Source organism: Terrapene carolina, unplaced genomic scaffold (genome assembly GCF_002925995.2).
Source record: "Terrapene carolina triunguis isolate 2854851 unplaced genomic scaffold, T_m_triunguis-2.0 Scaffold53, whole genome shotgun sequence".
NCBI lineage: Eukaryota > Metazoa > Chordata > Testudines > Emydidae > Terrapene > Terrapene triunguis.
In genome coordinates this window covers 18,254,436-18,280,619 of record NW_020664404.1, presented here as the reverse complement: position 1 = coordinate 18,280,619, position 26,184 = coordinate 18,254,436, and the positions used below count along the sequence as shown (strand labels likewise).

Below are 26,184 nucleotides of genomic sequence, written 5' to 3'. Positions count from 1 at the left end.
TTCAGTAACACCAACTAGATCGAATTTATGCTCATAAATGAGCAATTCAAATTCTTCTTGTTTGTTATCCAGGTCCAAGCATTAGTGTATTGGCCATTCAAGAATCTCCTCTTTATGTCCTTGGTATCTTGATTTTGTTCTCAATTATATTTTCTCTTTAGTTTACTACGTCTAAAATTTGTAAATATCTTAAAAATATCTGATTTATATTCAATTATTTAACAGCAGAAGTAGTAAAACAACCTAATGAATAAGCGGAAGAGAAAGTACCAACATACATAAAGAACTCAAATCACACTTTGAAAAGAATACCACAAAAATATTTATTCAAAACAAACTTAATATATTCCAATCAATGTCTTCACCCTCTCTCCCTTTGCCCTTTCCCAGGTCAGTCCCAATTGACTGCTGGTTTCCTTTTTATTCTGGAGATGACCATTTGCTCTCAAGTCCTAACCCTTAAATTCTAAATGTCTATGACAGTGACATACTTTCTCTGGCTAGGACTGCAAGTGAATGCATGTATGGCCAGACAAGATCAATTTATGTTCTAAGCATGAAGACTGGAATATCTAGAATCTCTGGGTGAAATCTTGGCTCCATAGAAGTCAATATGAATTTTGCCATTGACTTTAATGAGGCCAAACTATCACCCTCTGAAACCACTCGTTCAAATCCTGGCATAATTCAACAGCTACCAAGGACACGTGCTTTAGAGGACAAAGTAGTACGTACAACACGTCATGCAACTATTGTATGTGTGTCTTTCAGCTGAGATCTTAAAAATAAACTCAAGCTTTTTGTGGACATAGAGAGATTTCATGACCTTTTGTAGCAGTGTTGGCCAGTCCTTGGCCAAAGTTTTCCCTTCCCCCTCAGTGTACTGATGAGCTGTTACCCTCTTCCTTGGAGATAGCTGCATTTCTGTGATGTTGCAAAGGTGCCTTGTGAAAATAAAGGGACTATAATCATGTAAAATAATATGAATATCAATTGCACTCCATGGATCAGGTAGTACGAGATAAGCTGCACCAATGGAATGGGAGAGGGATCACCGAGTGCTCATGTACTACCAGTAGTGGGAATGAGCAAAGGTCATTGTGTGAAACCAAAGTCTTAATGGTACCATGAATGATTTGTAACATTCAAGAAATCAATCTACTTACAAAAAGCTAGACTTGTTTTACAGATATTTTAAGTGTGTGTGTCTAATTCTGTCACATAGTGTCTTCATGGTCTAAAAATAAATAGTTTCTCTTCACAATACTAGCCTTTAAAAGTATTATAGTTAAAACACAGTATATTTAATCTGGAGCCAACAATCTAAGTCTGATCAAAGACCACAATTAAAATGGATAATGTTTCAAATATGAAACCAGTGCAACAAAGATAGAGTGCAATTAGAAATTACCATTCAAATTATTGGATAGCTTGGTTTCTAGTGCCACCTGCTGAAACAGAACAATAGCTTTTTTATCCACACTTTTTCTAGTTTTACCTAATAAGAAACTTACAAGAATATTAAAAAAAAATTGGTTTTGGTGAATTACATAGCCCAAATACAAATTAACAAGTGATATACATCAATACAATGGACTCTCCTTATAATGTACTCAGATATAGTGAATCTCTGCTTATATGGAAGTTGTTCTGTATGGTTGGGGCTGGTGGTGGTGGGAAGATGGGGAACTGCTTTCAGCACAAGACATTTTCACTCTAAATATTCCTTTGAGGTTGACATCAACTATATAATTCCCCTGAGTTAGAGAATAGGGGGAGTTTGTTCACACAGATGAATCTGCTGAGTACTCTAAATGAACATCCAGAGTGCCGAACGCTGAGCGTAGTGCATTCAGAACCTTTTCCTGAATGAGGTCTACTTGCTCTGCAGGACAATAGTCATCCAAACTTGATCTGTAACAATGATTTTTAAAAAAAATCAAATGCCCATAATGAGAAATAGTTTTCTAATACTTTGCATTTATATAGCCCCTTATATCCAGGGATTTCAAAGTGCTTTAAAACCCCGAGAGCTCTGCTAGTCCCTCTCCAACCCCCTGGCCTCTCTGGAGAGTCTTTTCTCTAGGTCTCCTCCTTGCCCTGGTCTTAGAAACATCTTCCCCTTGGTTCAGAGGCTCCACAGCTGTAATTCTCCTTGGCTTTCTCAGTTTACCATCTTCAGGCTTAGGGTTCTGCTTCAGGGAACCTTCCTCTATGTCTCTCAACTCTAGACTCCCCCAACTGAGCTCAGCACAGTTCTTCACTTGCTGAACATTACCATCAGGTGGCCCCCATTCCCAGCCCACTGGATCCATCGATCCTCCCCCAGAACACCTATCCTTAAAGATCCAGTAAAGGACAGAATGGCCCCAGCACTCAATGGCCTTAAAGGGGACAGATCACCCTGTTACATACAGGGAACTCCACAGTACAGTGAAAATCCTGTACTGCAGTGAACACTGACTTTTTAAAGAACATTTACTACAGCAAACAGATTTTAAATTCACCTTTGGGTTTAGGATAAAAACAAATACTTACCGAGCGATTGTCACAAGCGTGGGCTTTGGTATTTTTTTCAGTACACACTTTACAGATTGTATGAGGCCCTCTATCTCCTGCTCAGTGCTAACATGATGCGGAAGTTCAGAATAATCACACGTAAGACCAGCCTGATGGACCTAAACATAAATTAAACAAAGATTTCACTACTGCATAAAGCGGATGATTAAAATTAACAATATATGTTATTATTCACAAAGCTGATTCATACAGCACAGTGCTTAAATTGTCTTTAAGGGTTTAGTAGCCACTGTACTTCTTTAAAGTAACTAATGGAACTACAGAAATGTATTTAAAAGCACAAACATTATTGTATTTACACTTTTAGATGCTGTTAACTAGTTTCATTGCTTGTTATAATGTACCTCCCTTTTTCCACTAGAGCATTCAGAAAGCCTATCAGAGGTGAAGGCCAAGATCTTAAAAAGGGGATTGGGATGGGAGAGGCTGCTTCAATTTAGGTTCTGAAGTCCTTTAGGTCAATTTAGGTCTGATTGTGACAGCAGCAGCTCGGCACTCTGCACTCCTGACAATCAGGCCATTTTTCAGTTGCTTTAATACAGACGTGAAGGCCTAACTTCAGGCGGCCATTTTTGAAAATTCTGGCTCAAGTAACAAAGATTTTAAACCCTCCTTCCCACAAACATTTAAGATTTCAAAAGGCAAAGCCAAAAAGTTCCCCAGTCTTCTCCTGCCCTTTTGAATATATGATTTTGTAAGCTGTTTGCTTCCACTTCCTCCTACCAATGACTTACCATTTCATAGTCTGGGGTTTCCATCCGGTTTTTCAAACTATGCACAAGTTGAACCAGTGGTTTCATTCTGAGGTAAAAAGAAAAAATGTGAGTTATATTAACAGCTAGAAGTACATGTACTTAACACAACCGAAAACAGTAAGGAAATAATACCATGGTGGGCCTCGTGTCCCAGGAACAAAGCACGAGGTGTATGGAACTTCCCCTGCTTCTGTGAAAGAGGAAAAGTGCCAGCTCCATGGCACTGCTGTTTTCTCACCTCATCCTGCCCCTGCATTTAGACTACATGGGATTTGGGGGGGGGGAGGCCATTCTCTCTGGCACCGCCTCCTTGTAGCTCCTGTAGATATACATGAGGAAGTTACTTTTTCAAGGTTGTATTAACTCCATCTGAGTCTCATCTGCAGTTGTTACTCAGAAGCCACAGGAGGACTTTCCTAACAGCATCGCTACAGCTGGTGGGAATATTGGGGTTGGGAGTTTCCCCATGGAAAAATCTGGCTTTTGTCAAAACTTTGGTTTAAGAGAAAATTTTGAGTAGAAGTTGACACAGTGTTTCATGGGAGTTGTTGCTCAGGTGTCTCATGCTCCTATTCTCTTCTATGGACTAGGCTTATCGGGTGGCCTACATCTCCCATGATGCACCACTGACTCACCTCTTGCTGAACCGCCACAGCACATAATGGGAGATGGTAGTCTGGCTGTGGAACCCAGTTTGTAGAGGAGAATGGGGGCATGAGACAGCTGAACTACAACTCCCAGGAGGCACTGTGGCAGCATTACTAAACTGAAAAAAAAATTAGATATTCAGTTTTGACCTCCAACCCCCCCCCCCCCCCCCCCCAAATCCACAGAAAACAGACACTTTTTGACACATTCTGGAAGTGGTGAAGAGGGACCAGTGGAGCAGCATGGAGAGACAGGATCCCCTATGTAAGTTGATTCACGGGGCTTGCTGCAGGAAATCCTAGGTGAAGTTCTACAGCCTGCGTTATGCAGGAGGTCAGACTAGATGATTATAATGGTCCTTTCTTGCCTTAAAAATCTACGAAAATAAGTTATCACTACAACAAACCAAACTGAACATTTTCTCTTACCTTGGATTTCAACTCCACAAAAGAGAAGGTTATTTACCTGTAACCGGAGGTTCTTTGAGATATGTGGTCCCTATCTATATTCCACTGAAGATGTATGTATGCGCACCATGTGTCTGGAGCCAGAGAATTTGACAGTAGTAGTGTCTGTTGGTTCGCGCATGTGTCCTTGCTTCGCCTCATGGTTTCATCTGAGGTGATAATGGGTGAGGCGGATTGACTGGGTCTCCAGTTCCTTCTCCACCACAAATCTAACAGATCCACAGCAGAGGGGAAGGAGGGTGGAAAGCATGACCTGACTACGGCAAGTCTCGGAGAGGAGATCAGACCTCCCTCGGTGTGGGTGGCAGAGGAAGGCCTGGAGATCCTGGTTCCCGTAGGGTGAACTGCTCACGTGGCCCTGGTGCTTACTCCGAGTACCCCAGTGTTAACAATACCCGTTTGGTAGCAGGAGCCAGCGCCGGAGCGGAGGACTGTCCTGGAACCAACAGATCCCCTGTCTTAAGGGACGCTGACATTGAGGGCGAGCAGGGCTCAGTGCTTGGTACCGGTGGACCCACTGGTCTGCGTGATTTCTTATCATTCTTGGAATGTGCCACCTCTCCGTGGCTGGAACTCAAGTAAGGTGCATTATGCTTTGGTTTGGAGTAAGACTTACTGCCATGCTTATGTGCATGCTTCCTTGACTAGGCCTCGGCATGGGGTCTGTAGTGGTGGTACCACGGAATCAGATTTGATCTCTGTAACCGGAGGCGCATTCCTGGCTTTCTCAGGCCAATGTAGAGGAGGAGTTCCCTGGCCTGGATCCAACTGAGGCCTCAGGCCACTTCCATGAGGTGCTTCTTGAAGCGGAAAACCCGGCCTGCTCAGGTACGGACTGGGAAGGACTAGCAGACACTGCACCTGGATGAAATGTGGGCTTCTCCAAAGCGGTAGAGGCAGTGTTGGTGCTCCTCCCTGACTGAGAACTAACACAGGCAGGAGGCGCAGATCTTGAATCCTGGTGTCTTTCGCATAATCCAGTACCCAGGTGTGGGTGTGTGTGGGAGACTGGTAAACTGATTCTCCTAAAGTCCAAATCCTACTAAAACTACTACTAAAAACTAAACTACATAAAAAAACAGTAAAAACAGTAGAAGAAAAACTAACTATACATAATTTCTAAAACTTTTCTTCTTTTAAAAGGGCGTCAGAGATGAGAGGACACTAGCAGCTCTGACTTGGACCATGTGGCGGTGAGAAGGAACTGGAGATACAGTCAGTCAGCCCCACACTTCATTGCCTCAAATGAAACCATGAGGGGAAGCAAGAGAGCATGTGCGGACCAACAGACACTACTACTTTCAAATTCTCCAGCTCCAGACACATGGACACATGCCTATACCCTCAGTGGAATAAAATAGGGACCATCACTCAAAGGAGCAGTTAAAGATTTTCCAGGTTGTATATTTTAGACAAGTTAAATGATCATCAGTCCAACAGCTTGAATGTTCAAAAACATGCCAGGGGCCATTGAATGACAATTAGCATTTTTCAGTCTTCTGCTGATGGTGGCCGTCTCTTTTAGAAATGCAACAATATTTGTGATGCTGACAGAATGGGAGGCTAAAAGACCAGTCACAAGGGTCTGGAGGTTTTTTGTGTCCCTGCTCTGGATTTGACTAGGAATGACACTTATTGGTCCAAGAGAAATCCTGCACATGAAGGGAGGAGGTAGAAGAGAGGTGTAACAGGATGGTATTGATTGATTGTGTCTGGAGAAGTTAGCTAGCTCCTAGACAGAGTGGGAGGAAGAATACTGTTCAGTGGGTTTCTGGAGAAAATCAAAAGTAGTGACTAGGAGTCAGGAGTTACAGGCAAAGATACGAAGAGAAGGCAGTTAGCAGACAAGCAACCAGTGCAAAGGGAGGCAAGAACAAGAACAACCTATACATTAGATTTCCAAATTGCTACCATCACAAGTGATGTAACTTTGTAGGAAGCTGGCCAGTATCACCTGGAGGCTCAAAAATAACAAATGTAATGAAAAACACTTTACTGTTAAAAATATAATAATTTCTTCATGCTGATTCTTATCCACAAGCTACTAGTTGACCAAAGGGAGGAGAGTTTTCTTTTAACCATTGAAATCCCTTACCTAGGATACAAGGCAAATCTTTTTAGAGTCTCTTCATCATCATTGTCACATAAATCCGCAAAAGCTGCTTCCAGATCTTCTAGCTGACGGACACGATTTTCAACACAGTCCAGCAACCCCTCCTTTGAATGAACACATATATAGATGTGTTAGGAACAATACAAGCATAAAACCTTATTTCTTTAGATGAAGGACACAGTTCACTCTATGGGTCAAATCCTGAAGTAATTAGTCTGATGGGAGTAAGGGAACAGGGATTTCTGGGCAGCTAGTTTGTGGAACATCTTCCAAAAGATCAGAATGAATGACCAGAGATTACCATCTCCAGAGCAATGCAGAGTAAAACCCATCTCTGCCCACTAACAACAAAATGTTCTGTATCTATATTTTGAGGGAAAAGACTGGGAAGAACTAAAAGTATGTTAGATTAACTGCTGGATTTGTTTGTAAAGCTCTCAAATGTCATGGTAATAAATGCAATATGAATACTTAGTGACAGATACGTAGTTTTGCCTCAATTTAAAAAAAGCAAGAACTTCAGGATATGTACAGGTTTTAAAAACAAAACTTAAAAATACTTTTGGATCTATCAATATTTCAAAAGGAGCTATGTATGTTGGAGATTTTTCAACCACCTTCTTCCTGGACTGCATGAAAAAAGACGGGATGAATTCTAAGTTAAATGCCAGTTTTACTTTACTCATGGGAGAAATCCCATTGGAGTTCATGAGATACTGGCATGAGTAAACATGCAAGTATTTGCAAGATCAGGGTCTGAATAACAACATCAAATGATATGAGTTTCACAGCATGAGTATGAAAGATGATCAGCACATTAAATGTAGACCGGAAAATCACTAAGGGCTGGTCTACACCCAGCCGCTAGTTCGGCGGCTGGGGATCGAAGTTCCGGGTTCGACTTATCGCGTCTGGTCTGGACGCGATAAGTTGAACCAGGAAGTGCTCGCCGTCGACTGCGGTACTCCAGCTCAGCGAGAGGAGTACCGCGGAGTCGACGGGGAGCCTGCCTGCCGCGTGTGGACCACGTCTGAACCGCGGTAAGTTCGAACTAAGGTATGTCGAATTCAGCTACGTTATTAACGTAGCTGAATTTGCGTACCTTAGTTCGAATTGGGGGGTTAGTGTGGACCAGGCCTAAGAAGGATATTTGACAGACATAAAAAATAGGGATATAGTAATTCCTTCTGGTTGGGAAGTGTTCTGATATCACATACCAGCTGCTGTATACCTTGGAGAATGTCAGCAACTTAATTACATATGCTTAAATGGTAATATGGGATCTGATTCTGAGAGGTGCCACTGAAGTCACCACGGGGTTGTAAAAATGTAGGCGGATATTTTGAAAGTAGCACGGGGGATCGAGATTAATGGAAGATGAATGTCTAAATCCCCTGCACTTCTTTTAAAAATATGAATGTTTTACAAATAGGGCTGTCGATTAATCTCAGTTAACTCACGCAATTAACTCAAAAAAATTAATCGTGATTAATCACACTGTTAAACAATAGAATATCAATTAAAAGGTATTAAATATTTTTTGACATTTTCTACATTTTCAAACATATCGATTTCAATTACAACATAGAATACAAAGTGTACAGTGCTCACTTTATATTATTTTTGATTACAAATATTTGCACTGTAAAAATGATAAACAAAAGAAACAGTATTTTTCAATTCACCTCATACAAGTACTGTATTGCAATCTCTTGATCATGAAAGTGCAATTTACAAATGTAGGGGTTTTTTTTGTTATATAACTGCAATCAAAATTAGTGACCAGGAGTCAGGAGTTACAGGCAAAGATACAAAGAGAAGGCAGTTAGCAGACAAGCAACCAGTGCAAAGGGAGGCAAGAACAAGAACAACCTATACATTAGATTTCTAAATTGCTATCATCACAAGTGATGTAAGTTTGTAGGAAGCTGGCCAGTACCACCTGGAGACTCAAAAATAACAAATGTAATGAAAAACACTTTTGAAAAACGCGATTGGCTGAACAAGAAGTAGAACTGATTGGACTCGTATGCTCTAAAGTTTTACATTGTTTTATTTTTGAATGCAGGGTTTTTTTTGTACAAAATTCTATATTTTTAAGTTCAACTTTCATGATAAAGAGATTGCACTACATTACTTGTATTAGGTAAATTGAAAAATAATATTTTTTGTTTTTTTTACAGTAAATATTTGTAATAAAAAATAAATATAAAGTGAGAACTGTACATTTTGTATTCTGTGTTGTAATTGAAATCAATATATTTGAAAAAGTAGAAACATCCAAAAATATTTAAATAAACGGTACTCTATTATTGTTTAACAGTGCGATTAATCGCACGCTTAATTTTTTTAATCGCTCGACAGTTCTATTTGCAATATAGTATGTTAAAAATGTACATCTAAATGAGTCTGACTATCAGACACTGACACAATCAAGAAGGGTGACTATCCAAGAGATTCAAATATCTGCAAAGAGCCCAGATCTGGGCACATACGTCTCCGCTGGCTTCCCCACCTCCATCACATGTAAGTTAAACTTCTCATTACTAATTTTAAAGCTTTGCGTGATGCTGCCCATGCCTTGTTCAGCATTGCACCCCTCCCCATCCATTCCATTCTGCCAAGGATGCTAGCCTTGTCCCTCGCAGTTCTCAGCTTCTCACACAAACATCTCCATAACATCTTTATTATTCCCTCCTATGGCTAGAGTACCCACCCTTGATCAGAAAGCCTCTACTCACTACTTGATGCCTACAAGAAATTTGCTGACTGACAGAAAAAACATGGGGAGTAATTTAGGAATAAGTTAATACATTGATATTTATAATATCATTAGCACAATTATATATTTTGTATCTACTCTGAGTCTGGTTTTAGGCTGAGAGATACCCCAGGCAGAGATCATCTCACCTTTTCCCTTTGGAAAGTGCCTAGTGTAACAGGGGGCAGGGATAGCTCAGTGGTTTGAGCATTGGCCTGCTAAACCCAGGATTGTGAGTTCAATCCTTGAGGGGGCCATTTAGGGAACTGAGGTGTTAAAAAAAAATAATAAATTAAAAAAAAAACTGTCTGGGGATTTGTCCTACTCTGAGCAGGGGGTTGGACTAGATGATCTCTGAGGTCCCTTCCAACCCTGATATTCTATGATTCTAACAGCCAACATCTTTGTTGTCATTGGGGATTGCACTGAAAGCTAAGAACATGAGTCTCTAAGGTGAGCTGAAACACAGTCGCCTAGCTGGCAGCTGGAACAGGCTGATATATACTGTGAATCAGGAACAGATGGCGAACAAATAATGCACACCGAAAAGTAGGCTACACTAGCATGATATAGGCACTTCTGGGTATACATAAATTGATAATAATACACTGAACACAGATCAGGTATTTGTCACATCCCTACTACAAAGAAGAAATAAACTAAGGAGAAAAAGTAGCAAATGGAAACAAAAATACCATGGATGATTTGTTTTTGTTTCACTTTTGTTAATTAGCCATTTGTTGACACACATTAAATTTTACACTCACACTAAATCTCCATGCAGTTAACAGAACGGCATAAATAATGTTTGTTAGAAACGCTTTCCTGAGGCCCTGTAGAATAGCATTAAGCATGATACATGGCTTAACTGGCAACCCTTTCATTAAGCATCTTTCACAGCTTTCCCTCATGTCTCTCTGCTTCTTGTCACAGCACTGGGTCTTTGCAGTATAAACAAAAATCCTTTTCACATTCCTCACCCATCCTAAAAAGAAATACTGTACCTCTGTTGGATTTCTATCCGGCTTCTTAAAACTGTATAGCTCTTGCAAGATCTTGTATTCCTCCTTTAAAGGGGGGAGGGGGGGAAGGGGGAGAGGGAAGAAAACGTATTTTAGTGGCTTCAAAGGAAACATACTTAAATGGAAATACAGGGAAGCAAAGCATTCAGATTCCTGTACCTCCAAAGGGAAACTACTTTTATGACTGATTTTAACAAGATAGCCCCATCCCTGCAACACAGCAGAAGCTGCTCTATATATCTCATGGTGAAAATCCTCTGTGGCCTGAGAAGGCCACTCTCCATGCACATAGCCATACGCTAAACGTTAAACTTGACTTCAATGTACTTAGCCATGCCCTTAAAATCAAGCCTTTAAGTGCTTTCGTGAACAGGGTTAATATTACTCATGTGCTTAAAATTAAATGTGCTTTGCTGAATTGAGGCCCCAGTGAATTGCTGCATATGACAAGGGCTATGATTTGGGGCTGCAGCTGCATGGTGGCCAGGCCAGCATGGTTCTAAAGGGATGGCCTTGTGCGGATGGCCTGCATCCCTCCTCAGCTGTTGGGGGAATCTGCGGATTTAGATTGGCAAATCTTTCCTCTGGACAGGACAATTTAGTGAAGCCTGTGATCTGAGAATTGGAGAGTTTCCTGTTCCCTGTGGGGGATCTTCCCATGCACAGGATAATTGGGTTCTTGGTTTCAAGCACACAGTGACTGACAAATTTTATGACTGATTTCTAAAGAACCTACGAGAAACAGGATTTTTTTTTTTTGTACTATATGGGTACAAAATTTCTCTAAATTGCTAATAAAGTTTTACTCACAACTGATTAACCCCCTTGCCACACACACACTTTTTTTTTAAAATCCATCAAAGAAAATTGCTGACGAGTTTAGACCTCATATCCCAAGTACGGACACACTTCTATGGCTGCATTAGCAACCCTAAAAATAGAGAGACAGTAAGGAAAAAGCTACCCACAACCGAAATCGTTACCGGGTCACAGAAGGGGCTTTGTGTGGGCACAGAGATCTGCTCACCTTGCAGGACTGGAGGGGCTATAATTGCAAAGAGCAACAGAAGGAAAAGCTTACAATTTTGCTTTAATTTAGGGCACTATAACCATATTCAAAATGTATTTTAAATCTTTTTTGGGAGTGGGATTTTACTCTTAAAATGTACTATTATAAAACCACCCTCCCTCTTCTTTCTTTTCATTCTGAAGTTGAACAGCTTCCTTTGCAGGTTGTCACAATGATTTCACACAAATGCTAAAATGGAAGGACATCTGCGAGTGTGAGCACAGGATGTTACACATTTTTATACAGGGTGTGGGAAAGGATTTCTCCAGTAAACAGTAAAAGAAAGGTAAAGGAAATTGCCCAAGTTGGACTAGGACCAGCACACACTCTATGCATGGGGAAAAGGGATACGGGAGCTTCAATTACCATTAGCAGTTAGCATCTTGGACCAAAATTTTCAAACCTGGTGCCTAGTTGGGCTCCTAAATCCATCTTTAGGCACCTCAATATAAGTGGCTTGATTTTCACAAATGATGAGCACCTAAAAATCCCATTTAAGACATAGGACTGGATGGGGGCACCTGGGTCATTGAGTCCAATCCCCTACAATCACAGGCAACCGTGTCATATAATCCCATTCATAAATTTATTAAGATCCATTTGAAAACTAATTAGGCTTCTTGTCCCTACTATGGAAGGTTGCTCCAAAACTTTATTCCTCTGATGGTTAGAAACCATCTAATTTCCAGCCTGAATTTATTCATGGCCACTTTATACCCATTTGTTCTTGTGCCAACATTGCCTGTTAGCTTAAATAGCTCTTCACCCTCTTGGTATTTACCTTCCTCGTGTATTTATAGAGAGCAAACATGATCCCCTCTCACCCTTCATTTTGCTAGATTAAACAAGCCAAGCTCTTTTAAGTCTCCCCATGTAAGTCAGGCCTTCCATTCCCCTCATTATCCTAGCAGCCTCTCTCTGTACCTGTTTTCGTTTGAATTAATCTTTCTTGAACACAGGTGACCAGAATTATATACAGTATTCCGATGAGGGCTTATCAGTGCTTTGTACATTGACATGACCACTTCCTTACCTCTACTGGAAAAAAGGCAATGAGAGCTGCTGAGTGCTCAGCACTACTGAAAATCAGACCACTTGTATTTCAGAAAACATCAATGTAGCTTTGGAAGCCTAACTTTGGGGACCCACATTTGAAAATTTTGGCCTGGGTTTTACATCTCAGGTGAAAGACAGAACTGTGCCTGTAACACCAAACTGGGGCATTTGTTCAGCAAAGTGGTATGGCTGCAGATTATTAATAGTCACATTCTCTGTGGGGTTCACTTTTGTCCGAAGGATAATAGGATGGTATATGTTATAGTCACCTGGGTGTACATTTCTTTGAATGGATTCTTTACTGAAAAAAAATCTAAGTCAATATCTAAAACATATGCATCTCCCTTTTGTAGTACTTGAAGAACATCTTCAACAATCTCCATCAGTTGGCATGCATGGTTTCCAAGAGAGCATGAAGCCAAGGACTCCAATTTGTCTTGTGCAAATGTTTTCTCGTCTCCTCCTTCCACCTTTGAATCTGAGAGGTCACCGCTGGGAACTTCAGCCTTTGATGAAGAGGCAGTAGCAGTGTTTGCTGTATCTGTATTTAACTTCAGTTTCTTTGCAGATATTTCATCATTTTCTTCCTGACTGCTGGATGCTTCGGTAGGATTAACAAGAATGACATTCAGATGTAAAGGCTTCTGGTTCTCTAGCTGATCAGCAGGGACATAAAGACCATCACTTAGATAGTAATGATCTGTACTTGTAACCCTGAAATAGAGAATTGGTCATACTTAATGTATGATTTAACTAGATCAGAAACAACCTTGTGTTACCACCTAACATTATTTACAATTAAGTAACCCTGAGAAAGTAAAGTGAGTGTGTGTGATGGGTTGTAGGCAATGTAACATATACACACATAAGATTATTTTTAAAGACTCCTCACGTTAAATTTAAAACTGATTTTTTTTCTTTGTAACGTCTTAGTGCTGTTGACAGAATGTACCAAAATATATTTTATATTATTTATTAAAGCCCCATAAAAATGTCAAATGGTAATAGAATGATTCATCCTTATGTGCTCTTAAAAGACTAATTTTGCCATCAGAATATAATTTAAAGAAAACTTTCCCCCTAATCCTGCCAATATGATGATATACTATATACCTGTGAAGCAATGCATGTTCTACATTTGGTATTCTGGAGTCTATTGCGCTATATTGTCTATTTTAGATCATATTTTAAGTCATGTTTGATATGCACTCAGAAGTGCTCAAATAACCTATACACAAAATATTATGAATAAATACACAAAGCATTTAGCTTTTCTATAGCATTTTTCATCCATAGATTTCAAAGTGCTTTATCGGGGAAGAGATATATCAATATACACTTCCCCATTTTACAGATGGGGGAAGTTAACACAGCAAAGTGAAAGCCAAAGGTCACACAGGAGGTCAGTGGCAGAGATAGGAGTAAATGCCAGTCTCCTGACTCCTAGTCCATTTCGCTATCCCTTACAAGTAGAGTGGGGGGAAATAGTTTTTGTTTTTTTTAAAAAAAAGATTTTAAAATTTATTTATAAAAATAATCCTATTTAAAGTTAAATGTGAAAATATGGTCTCTTCTGACAAGGCCTAAACTAACTATAATCTAGTAAAATCATTGAAATTAAAAAAAAAAAATGCTGCATCAGTAAGTCCTCCTCAAATTTTAATGAGTAAAGGGTGCTGCTTTTTTTTTAGTTTTATACAGAATCAGGGTGGGGAGTGGGCGAGAGAGATGAGGATGGGGACGAGATCTTTATCTTTTGAGGTCAGCTCAAGCTTTATAAATATGTCACATCATGTACTGCATAAAGTATGTATCTATATTATTTTCAGTCTTTATGGTGGAGCCAATCCTGGTATTGAAGTTTTTTCAAATGTAAGTACTTCCAGTTTTCGTTATGCACAATTTTGCCTAATTACTTTGTTTCTGTTTAGCTAGCAGGTGCAGAGAGAATATTTTATTCATTTGAACTAGTTCAATCAAAGATGAGAAACCAATTGGGAGATGAAGAAGCAGGGAAGCTTGCTTCCCTCTTCCAATCCACGAATAAAAACCAGGTGGGAGACAATGCGATCTATTAAACTTTAAAAACTTGAAGAACATGGAGCTAGAATTTTGGAGATAATCAGGCACCTAAAAATGCATGTACGTGCCTAGTGAGGTTTTCAAGAGAGCCTAAGCAGATTGGGCATTTTTAGGCACCTAAATACCCCGAGACTGCCAAATCAAATCCAACCACGGTCAGCAATGACTGAAACTTTGGGGACTAGCTTTAACTGCAAAATAACATCTTGATAAAATTACATAAGAAAAAACAATCTAGCACGTTTAAGGTACTCTTATTTAACAAATAATTCTAAATGCTTTTTTTGTGCATTTCGAATTGAATTCCAATGTCCATCTTACACAAAAAGAGTAAACATATCATCTAGTAAATAAGAAATGCATCGTTCACTGTTTTCTAACATCATAAGATAAAAATTAAGAAACTGAATTAATGTATGTAGAGGTACATAATTAGTTAAATAAATGTGTACAGATACAGTATCTGAACAAGAACCACCACCACTTTAGTGTAAAAGCTATATTTAGTTGCAAAGCAACATGTTTTTATGGTTATACCCACCAGTGAGAATGAAGTTTCTTAGGAAAAGAACTAAAGTACGAATGCAAAACAAGATTAAAATTGATTATTTAAATCAATCCATCCTGACCGGAACATTTTTTAAGTGTTACACAGCAAACAAATCAGTGCTCTTTCCTGCAGTTTTTTTAAACACTCCCTAGACTAGCAGGATCAACACCCGTGAATAGTTCCAATGGCTGTAAACAACAGCTCTGTGACTGTACCACTGACAGAGTAGTACTGCATAGAAATGAATCATTTCTGTTCACTGTGATCACAGCCACCTCTTTTCCCCTCTAGTAGGAAGAACCCCACTGACCAATCAGTAGGGGGATGCTCTTCAGTTAATCCTCAAAGGCACAGCAAGGAACAAAAGCACAACTCTTAATCTGTGTTATAAACTAGCCCTAACCTATGTTATGCAAGCACATACTTTCAATAACACTGAAGGTTCTTCTCTCCCACAAAATGTGCTAGTTTTCTTGATGGCTGAATAACTCCACCATAAAGTATGCTCTGAAAATCCTGAAAACAACACAGGCAACCACTTTTATAAAAAAAGGATATTTAGCTTTTCCTCAAAGTGTTTGAAAGTAGGAGGAATGTCTCAAGATGCAATCAGTCCCCAGCCAGTTTATATTAATCACACGTTAAGACAGTGCAATTTGAATCTGCATACTCAGACTAATAAAAGTGCAAGACCACTTCAGGAGAGAGGAGAGCTCTTATTGTCTTTGGGATTTTTTTTGATTCATAAATACTATTCTCTATAATTGTACCAATGCTCAATTAAAGAACTTAAAAACATGCAAGAGACCTTACCTTGAAGAATGTGATATAAAAAATATGTCTATAAAAAAGGGGGAGAAAGAGACCGGATGGCTCAGGGCCTTGTTAATAGGAGCCTTTCACCCCTAGACTACCCAATCAAATCCAACCACAGTTAGCAGTGTCTGCAATTTGGAGGCTATTTGGTACACTATGTGAAATTAATGCGATGGTCTCAATCCAGTTCTTGGGTGTCCAAATGAGAGCAACTCAGTCATAGTCGGTACTAACTGGAAGTCTCAGTGGAGAAGCCAAAGTCTGAATGGACATGAGGATTGAACTACTGCTCTTTCATCCAGGGAGGTGGGCCAGGCCAGCGTCATTTCAAGCACATAATACACAGAGAAGCTTGCACCGATGCTGTCGGTGGTACTCTTGGTTTGAAGATGAATGCTGTGGCTAGAACTAAATTCATACAAACATACCGCACACTCAAATAAACTAAGATTTAACATGTTTTAAAAGGGGGCAGAGGATAAAGGGATGTTATCAAAGTTGACAGGCAGGCTAGTATAGTCCAGTAGCCCATGACTATTGGTCCAAACAAATAACGTTTATTTATGGTTGTTTGGATAAGCAGCTGAATTCCTCTTAAAACTCCTGGGCGAATTAAGAGCCTGAAGTCAATGGGAGTTTTACCCTAACTGACCAGCATGTCCAAACTCAAGCTGAAAATGAAAAACTGAACTTCCATGTCAGTTTCTCTTTATATTCCCTTGAACAGGAGTAAGAACATCGATAATTGGCTTATGAAGCTTTCTGCTTTGCTAAACTCCTACTCTTAGCCAGCTGCACCCAACACTACACTTCAAGATTAGTACACATGGTTAATTACAGATGGCTACAACATCTGGGGCCACCATATCTTCCTGGTGGACTACTAAAAACAAGATCCAGGTTACCTGTGGACAACATATTGCTAAAGGATTTTTTTTTACCTTGTTCCATAAGTTATGTTCTTTTTTGCTGCACAGTACATTCATTTTTTTGTGCGGTTTTCACCAAAACACAATATTTTGATGTTGTTAAAATGAACACCAGGAGCCAAGAACCACAAATTACAAAACAAAGTGGTGTGACAAATGAAGTCCAGTAAGGAAAGAGTTCAGTTTTAAAGCGATTAAAGGTTATGATGAACGATACTGTGAAAAAAAATAATTTTAAAAGTTGTGAAAAATAGTAATGAAATTACTACTTAAGAAGACAGCTGCACTCAGTGAGCCCAATTCTGTTTTCACACCTATTTTATGCAATGTAGCTCCACTGACTCAAATGGAGATATGCTTGATTTATACCATTATTAGCAAGATCAGGATTCGGTGCTGTGTGACTAAAGGGCAAGTGATGAAAGAAGCAGCAAGATAATAATTGTATTTTTACCTGGCTGGGAAAACAATGGAAATGTTACTGAGTTAAAAAAAAAAGCTTAATTATCCAACAAACAAAAAACTTTGCTGGTTTACAGTTAAAATGACCACACTTCACATCACTGACAAAAACTATATATCAAGAACGGTATAGTTAAAAAAATGTAATTCCTAGAATACTGCTTCCCATGATTTCAACCTTTATGAGCAGAGCACTTGATTTGAGCTTTGACTAACTGAAATGTGACAAGTGTAGTATAATTCTCTACAAAATGGTATCCATAAAAAGGAAATGAAAGGCCCAATCTGTCAGTGTAACTATTCATGACACTTTTCTCATGTCTGGCCCTAAAGGAGTCATATATACACAACTAAATTGTCATTCAGAAACATGGATTTATCACCAGTTTTATCTAAGTATCCAAGAAAATGTATATGGGACACAGTGGCAGAGGAAAAATGAGATCTATAATTATCTTACTAGCAAAAGATAGCACATACATTACCTAATTGTAGTGGTAGACATATCTTTACCAACTAAAAAATCATGTTTTCCTTCTTTGATTTGCTGAGCCCAGCTTGGATGAAGCCATATCACTTGAGAAAAATGACCAGCATAAACAACAGGCATAATCCAGTTCTCAATACTTAGCTCACTGTAAATGAATGGAGAGGAAATATGAAATCACATTAACTTTCCCTATATGTAAAGTGTGTCAGCAACACAAAAAAGATGACTCTCATATACTGGAATTACACAGAAATGTGTAATTTCCAGAAAGCATCAGTATTTTGTATGCATATGGTTTATGTTACAAAACAAAAACTTTGCTAGTAAAACTATTATCAGGAAAATCTTTGATCACAAGACTTAAAAATCTTAGAAATTATTCATTTAAAATGTCTATAACAATACTACAAAGTTAGGATTTTGGTTTTGTAACATATGTATAGTGCAGTAATGCCATCAATAGTCTTCCTCATCAATAAAACACTTGATTATAAACTAGCCAGGTTTATTGCTTCCTTTTGTGTGTCAGACATAGGAAGAATGAAATGAAGTATGTTCAACACCACCATCGCAAATCAAAACTAAATCTAAGAGTCTGTCAGTGTCAATGTAACCTACCCTAAAATTGATGAAATGTTTTCTTGAATGTAAAGACTGGTTGATTAGCCCCTACAAAATCACATTCGAATCACTATTAATATCTCAATTCCTTAGTGGAATGACACACGCTGCCAAACTGCCTATTCCACAAACAAACAAAACCAAAACACAGAGTAGATATGGGATGATATGTCGCCATTCCGTTCTTGGGACTCACCAGCGTATTGAAATTCTCAAGCTTTTCAACACCCTTCCCAATTACAAGAATGAAGCAGAAAGAGGGCACAGTGTGTACACATATCTCCACAACTGCATCTACCTAAGCAGCTGCGGTGAAATCCTGGCCCCACTGAACTCACTGGCAAAATACCTCTTTGATTTAGTATGGTCAGATTTCAACCCTGCAGTTTAAACACTGTTGCAGCGTTACTTAGGAAAAAGGCTGATAGATTTTACAGAATTGGGAGGGGAAGGCATTTTTTTTAAATATGATTTTTCAAATTAAATGATCGGTCTTGACATTGACCCATTATAATGCTGTTCAGAGAAACAACATAGTCTAAACTGTCAAACAAGTGGCATACTGCTGAACCATTAAAAATGCAACCAAGTCACAAGAACATATTAATCCAATGTATGGAGGGTAACATCAACATTTGACTATATTCCTAAACCACAAAACATCCTTGAACATAAACAAGCCAGTTTCGAGCATGAGTGAAAAAGCTGAAAATACTTTCAGGGCCAACTTCTGCCCATCTTGCTCACGTTTACTCTGAGGACAGTTCTACTGATATTCAATGTAAATGAGAGTGGCAAGAGTTGGCCCTTAGAGATTCTTGATGAGGAACATATGACATTACCTAAACAGAGCTTCTTTGTCGAAGACCGTGTCTGCTGGCATATTCACAGGAATAAGGAGGTCTGGATGGGAATCAAAATGAACAAAGCTGATGTTACTGGCAGGGAGATGCTTTGACCCAATGGCACGATAGATAAAAGGCAGAACCTAAAACAATATGAACGAAATGTGTTAAGTGTTACAAGTGGGTTAAAAAATGAAATGTTGTTAATAGCAAAAATACTGGCAAAATACCATCCATTGTCTTCTCAGGCCTCATAATTATTCCTTTAGTAGAAGACAATGCATCAGTGCAGCACAACCTTGCTGGTACCATGGATTAAGACTGGCAACTTGCCACAAGCCCAAGGGCTACATGTACAGTAGTTTGCATGAAAATTTACAATTTTTTTTTACCTCCCTTTCATTCTTTCAGGGCAGCCTTGTTTACAGCAATGCTTTTCACCAATGCTTTAATCCCACTCCCATTCCTTTCACTAAAATCCATCCTCCTAAAAATCTCCCCATCTCCTGTGCAACGCAGTCCCCACCTGGCTGTCCTCCCCCATTTCTTGGCTTCCATACACTAAAGTTCCTCCTGCTCTATGTTTAGACATGGATGGATTAGATTTTGATCTGCAAATGTTGGTAAACATTGATTGCACTGTACACACACAAACTGATTAAAAATATTTCCATCAGTAATAAATGAAATTTACAGATAGGCAAGGGAAGAAAAATGCTGCTGGAGAACCTATTAGAGTTTGATTTAAGGTTATTTATTTTGTACATTTTGACATTTGATGTTGACAATTTGTGTTTTAACAATTATACAGATTTAACTTTTTCAATCTCAACGGTCATTAAATAATTATTGTCTGATCCCAATGTTTTACCCTCACCCATAATTTCTGCAACTGTGAAAAAAAAAAGAATCAATAAAAATTAAAAAAGGTTAAAAATAACTATTGATATTATCCATCAAAATTATAAAAGACAACTCGAATTCAGTGAAGCTTGCCTATGAGTCAGGCTGTAGGACACACTTACAGGCCCTATGCTGACACCAAGAGTCAGCCTGGGAGATTGCAGACATACAGCCCCCATGACCACAAGAGACAGGGCAAGGTTAACTTGTTCTCAGTTTATGTGAGGCTACTGACTGGCAGAGTGGTGGGAGCCTTTCTGTGCTCCTTAGGCAACTGAAACTGCATAAAAGGACTATGAATTTAGTAGCCTGAACCCCTCCTCACTGCCAACAGCACCATCCATGGCGCCCAGGGAAAGCAGAAACCTCTGCATGAAATGGTTCTCCTATGGCAGGTGCTGAGAGGTGTGCAAAGCTTTTAATGGGCCCTCTGCTCTTGGGTGAATTACACCCCGTATATACAGCACAGACCAAAAAATGCATTTACTATGTTTAGACTACTTCATTTTTTTGTATTTGATAATCCATAGCTATTTTTTGTACTTTCTTGGATGTCATTTTACTTTGCCAATATCTCATTGATTATATTATGTTATATTTATGGCAAAATAATGTGAAAAATGAAATAGACACATACATGACTGGGCTCAGTTTTCAGCCTCTCCAGTTGCTTACCCATCATAAACGCAAAGTTGTGATACTGACAATTTGTGTTTCACTGCCTATAGATCTTCAATTTTTTGAATCTCAATGTATGCTCTCATTAAATAATTATTGTCTGACCCTCCCATAATTTCTGAGAACTGTGAAAATTTAAATACATAGAATACATCAATGTGTATTTTTTTGTCAAAATTTGCCTTTGATCCATGTTCCCCACCCTATGCCAGAAGACACTGAACCAGATTTTGTAACTGGGCTTCAAAAGTTTCAGACTTTGTCCAGTACAAGGTAAAACCAGTTGAAAAATCACACACATTCAGGCACCAGCTACAGTTTAAATCTAATTGAGTTTCTATGCTCCTGTCACCCTTGGACTGTTAAATTCCTATCCACAAGCTGCTCCAACCCCTGGCTGAGTTCTCTAGTCAGAATTACTCTGAACAGAGCACTCAAGCTCCTGTTCTCCCCAGCTCTCCGTGATACTGCACTGACTAGTTAGTGAAGTGGGTTGCATATCCTGTGCATCACAGGCAATACAGTTTGCACATTGTTTATATGCTACTTTCAAAAAACTAATACAACCGATTAAGTCCCTAATCTTGAACACTACATACATATATAAGATTAACCCCCTACAAATACACGATTTTAAAAGAAAATGTTTGAAATTTGATCCTCCTTTACTGCCTGCCAAGACCTGAGTTTTTAGTTCCATGCCTTCACATTATTAGGGTTGTTAACTTTTGACATGTAAAGAAAGGTCAGAAACTGTTTGAGTTTTAGGGCACGGCTACACTAGAGAGTTTATAACTGCGCAGCTGCTCTGATGCAGCTGAGCTGCTGTAAGCTCTCTAATGTAGCAGCTTTAAGTTGACGACAGAGAGCTCTCTCCCGTCGGCTTAACTACTCCAGCCCTCACAAGCAGCTGTCGCTATGTCCCACCGACATAGTGCTATCTACACCAGCACAGCTTATGTCAGTGTACCTTATGTTGTTCAGGGGGGTGATTTATTCACCTCCCCTCAGCGACATAGGTTATGCCGAGATAAGCTGTAGTGTAGACAAAGCCTTCATACTGCAGGAGAAGCAGAGAGTTTACTAAACTTGGATGCTAGCCTTTCAGTTCAACTTTAGCACGTATTTATTTGTGACTTTAAGTTTAAACACACACATTCTGTTAAGCAGAAAAAAAAAAAAAAAAGGGAGGACGGAATCCTGTTGGAGATCCCAAACATTGAATTGCAAGTCCTAAAGCCTTAGGATGAAAGTACTCTGGTGCCATAGGTATCTCTGTAAATTAGAGACAGGAAGTTGAAGGACTCATACATTTTGTTTTTCAAATGCATGATTTGATTGCACTTCATGCAACTGAACTTCCTCAGAAAGAAAAATAAATAAATGGGAGGTTCATAACCAACCCAAGGCAATCTTCAGAAGAGTGGAGCTTTACCTGGCACACAGGACCACAATTTCCTCTCCCAGTGCCTACTACTATAAACTAATCAGACTGCCGTGTGTTAATGCCCTCCACCCCGGAGCTGGCTACATGTTAGAAAGGCATATGTCTTGTGTATAGCTCTAAGGTTCTTGCACACTGATAGGTTTTATACACAACAAATATAAATAGTCTTTATTACACTAATTTAATGTTCAAAATTTACATCAATTGCCTTTTGGGTGGTGGTGGCAGAATTCCATGAACATGTTTTCTATTTCTATTTCTATTCTCTTTTCATGTCTGCAGTGTTGTTGTAGCCACGTTGGTCCCTAGAAATTAAAAAGACAAGGTGAGTGAGGTAATATCTTTTACTGGACCAACTTCAGGTTGGTACAATAAAAGATATTACCTCCCCTATCTTGTCTCTCTAATTCTCTTTTCAGAGCTTTTACCAAAGTTTCAACTTTACATGGATAACTGTACTTGGATCTCATTCAAAATAATTTCAAGGGAGGGTTTTTTTTTTTTAATATCTATTTCAATTAAGGTCATTGTTTCAAACAGTAACAGGATCATAAATTGTCCCTGGTTTAGATATGCAGGGTCCTTAGTTCAGTAAACACTTTAGTAGGAACCTCATAGCATTTTGGTAAAGTAAACTGTTTAGTATGAGGTTGCTTTTGTAAATATCAATGGCTGCTGTGGCTAAAACATCTCACAGCCCCATTAAATAATAAATTGCTCATTCTGAAGGGCAGCTGGTGCACGGTCAGCAGCCAATCATAGTGCACCAAATATTCCAGAAGCCAACAGAAATATCCGCTGGTGCAAGGACTTTCACCAACTACTGAAATGTAGGCCTCTGGTCAATCTCTAGCTTTACCTGTTCTTTTGAGGCTGGTTTTCCTATTCTGGTTAGAATCTGTCTAGCCACTGATTGATCTGGCAATACTCTACCGGGTAATAAAAGGAAACTGCTGTATAACACTTGTCTCAGTTTTCCACTGCATAAGGGTATTGATATTTTTAAAAAGCAAATGAGGGGAAAAAAACCTTTTCAGAGAAGTTACATGATCACAACTCATTTCCACAAATTCCAGGGAGGACTCTGCCTGCTGAGATTAAGACACAAATCTGAATCTTAAATGAGTTATGCCAACATTTTCAAAAATACCGTAAGGATTTATTTTTAATTTTCTCTCCTAACATTTTAATAAACACTTTTCCTACATCAACCTACAGGTATGCTATATACTTTTTGTCATTTGTAAATACTGCATAACTTCTGGTATTTTGTATAATTTATTCTACAAAATGTTTTTGGGGGTTGTTGATGGGGTTTAATATTTTTCAGTTTTCTACACAATACTCTTTATACCCACACAACATCACATTGAAATCAGTGGGGTTCTCTGCACATGCGTAAGGATCTATTTGAACAGATCCAACGGCAACGTTGTAACCTTAAATTGTACTTTATGAGCAAGCAATCTGAGAAACTTTTACCAGGGAATAGACTAGGCGTTCAAAATCCCCTTTAAGGAAGCAAGCGTTTTAGAATAACTTTTTTTTTTTTTTAAGAGTTTGTCTACATTTCACATCCCCCATTCTTATGCAACAGAAAAACTGCTAAAGCTTCCTTGTGTTTATTAATATGGTAGTGAGTACTTAGTACTTTATATAGAACTTAATTTCAAAGCAGTGTACAAACATCAATTAATCATCTCAGCATCAATGTGATGTAGGTGAGTATTTTCCAGAAAGTAAACCAGCAATTTGCAGTTAAACAATAGATTTTTTTTCAGCCCTGGGATAACTGCCCAGAGTACACTCGTCATAGAGTAGTGAACATCTTGGATTACATTATAAGAAACCAGACCCTGCCACTGTCCTCTGCATACTGCAATCCCACAGGTTGAGTGCAGATCAGTGTCAGGGTTGCCTACAGAAGGGCTTATGATTTACAGTGCCCTTTGCTTCCATATGTCAGACTGTGCATTTTCTACACTGCTTCTGCCAGTGGAGGAGAAAAAGATCAGAAGAGAAAAAGATCACAAGGATTACAGAAGCAGCCACTAAACCTGTTCACTGGTGCATAAGGAAACTTCTGGAGATTTTGAGAAGCCAATCCCAATTTGGCAACCTGTCATGCCACTGCCAATTAGCTAGGAGCATCATAAACACATTGTGGAGGTGGTCACCCCTTAAATGATGGCCAAAGTGGAAAAATGGCATGTTATTTGGGGTGATTACCTAAGCGGCAAGGCAATAATTGATAACTGCATGAAAAACACAGTTTGTAAAGACACAATGTTTTATTTGTGGTGCAAAAATCTTATTCTGTATCATGAGGATTAGTACTTGTATAATGGCTGCTGAAATATGGGACAAAGCACATCCTATACTAATTAGCTATGGGTGTGATGCACTAGGCACAAAGTAAGGATCATAATTTAAAATTAGGGGCAGGGGCTCTGTCGTAGTCTACGCTACAGACTTATGATGGTGTAACTACGTCACCTGGAGCGTGGAAAATCCAAACCCCTGGGCGAATTATGTTGACCGAATTCGTGGTGTAGGCAGGACTATGTTGATGGGAGGGTTTCTTGCGTCAGCATAGGTACCAACTCTTTGGGGAAGTGGAGTACCTGCACTGATGGGAGAAGTTCTTGTCAATGTAGGTAGTATCTTCACTAAGTCGCACAGGAGCATAGCAGCATCAGTGCAGCTGCACTGCTGCAGTGCTGTATGTGTACACAAGCTCTTTATCTCACAGGTCCCATTCCTGCATAAGAATTTGCACAGTGTAGTAGTAGTAGTAAGTTAAACACATGCCTAAGGGTATATCTACACTGCATTGTAAACCTGGTCTCAGCCTCAGGCTTGATCCCACCTGTGTCCACAAAGACATTTGTCTAATTCAGGTCAACAAGCAATCAGGACCCAGGTCCTTATGAGCCCAAGGCCTGGTCTATAATACAGAGTTAGGTCTACGTAAGGCAGCTTACATCAACCTAACTGTGTAAAGCATCTACACAAAAATGTAGCACCCACCAATGTAACTCGCCCACTACACTGAGTGCTTAGGTCAATGTAGTTAGGTCGATGCAGTGTCAGCGTAGACACTGCGTTGCTTACATTGACTGTTACTGCCTTTCAGAAGCCATCCCACAATGCCCCGCACTGACAGTCAATCATCCCTGCAAATACTCCTGGCACAGACAGAAGGAGCATAACTGGTCATGCAAAAGCGATTTAATTACCACAAGCCCTGTTATCTTGAAGAGTGGATGTAGCACCAGCCCCAGTAAGAAGGTCTGTGTGACGGTGCAGTATGGATGTGTTAACATGGCTGTGAGCCCGGGCCCAGTAATCGTAAAATCAGGTTTACAACGTGGTGCAGATGCTCAAGTGGAAACCCAGCGGGTGCACCCCAGGAACCACAGCCCGGGGCTCAGTGCAGCATTGACATAATCTGCTTGCAGAATCAGGGTCTTGGTCATGGTGGGAACTGACTCCCAGAAACCAAGGACAGGAGGTGCGGGCTGGACTTCAGCGGCTCTAGCCCCAGCAGAAGTCCCGGTGCCGTGCGGGTCCCAGCCAGGATCTTCCCCCCGGCCCCAAGCACTTACATCTTGGTGGTCCTCCACCACGCAGACGGGCAGCGCCGGGTAATTCCGCAGGCGGCCCGGCTGCCCCGCGCTGCTCATGGCGGCCGCGCTAGGACGAGCGTTCGGAGCTACGAACCCCCGGGCCCGGCAACGTTCTAGGACCCGAACGCCGGGGGCCGCAACGTTCCGCGGAGCGCCAGCGTGGGACACCCGCGCCGCGAGGGGAGGAGCAAGGGCGACCCCACCGCCGCGGGCCAGGCTGGGGCTCTCCCGCGGGGGAGGGGGGCTCACGGGGCCGCCAGG

General features: G+C 39.9%; 1 protein-coding gene across 4 annotated transcripts; it reads right to left on the bottom strand.

Moving 5' to 3' along the window:
- Positions 1-304: 304 nt before the first annotated feature.
- Positions 305-26,112, bottom strand: CUNH5orf22 (chromosome unknown C5orf22 homolog). 4 transcript variants are annotated; one of them, XM_024203794.3, is made up of 9 exons: positions 25,903-26,112; positions 19,264-19,409; positions 17,796-17,945; positions 12,741-13,185; positions 10,329-10,391; positions 6,546-6,667; positions 3,315-3,381; positions 2,539-2,678; positions 305-1,914 (listed from the first exon to the last, which is right to left on the bottom strand). In XM_024203794.3, exons 1-9 carry the CDS (start codon positions 25,978-25,980, stop codon positions 1,785-1,787), a joined length of 1,341 nt encoding a protein of 446 aa, XP_024059562.2. In that variant the 5' UTR covers positions 25,981-26,112; the 3' UTR covers positions 305-1,784. The 4 variants fall into 4 exon arrangements, with proteins under 4 accessions (XP_024059562.2, XP_024059582.2, XP_029768621.1 ...); XM_024203814.3 differs by having other exon boundaries at positions 19,264-19,324; positions 25,903-25,984; XM_029912761.1 differs by lacking the exon at positions 25,903-26,112 and adding an exon at positions 24,791-24,898.
- Between the last annotated feature and the right edge of the window lie 72 nt (positions 26,113-26,184).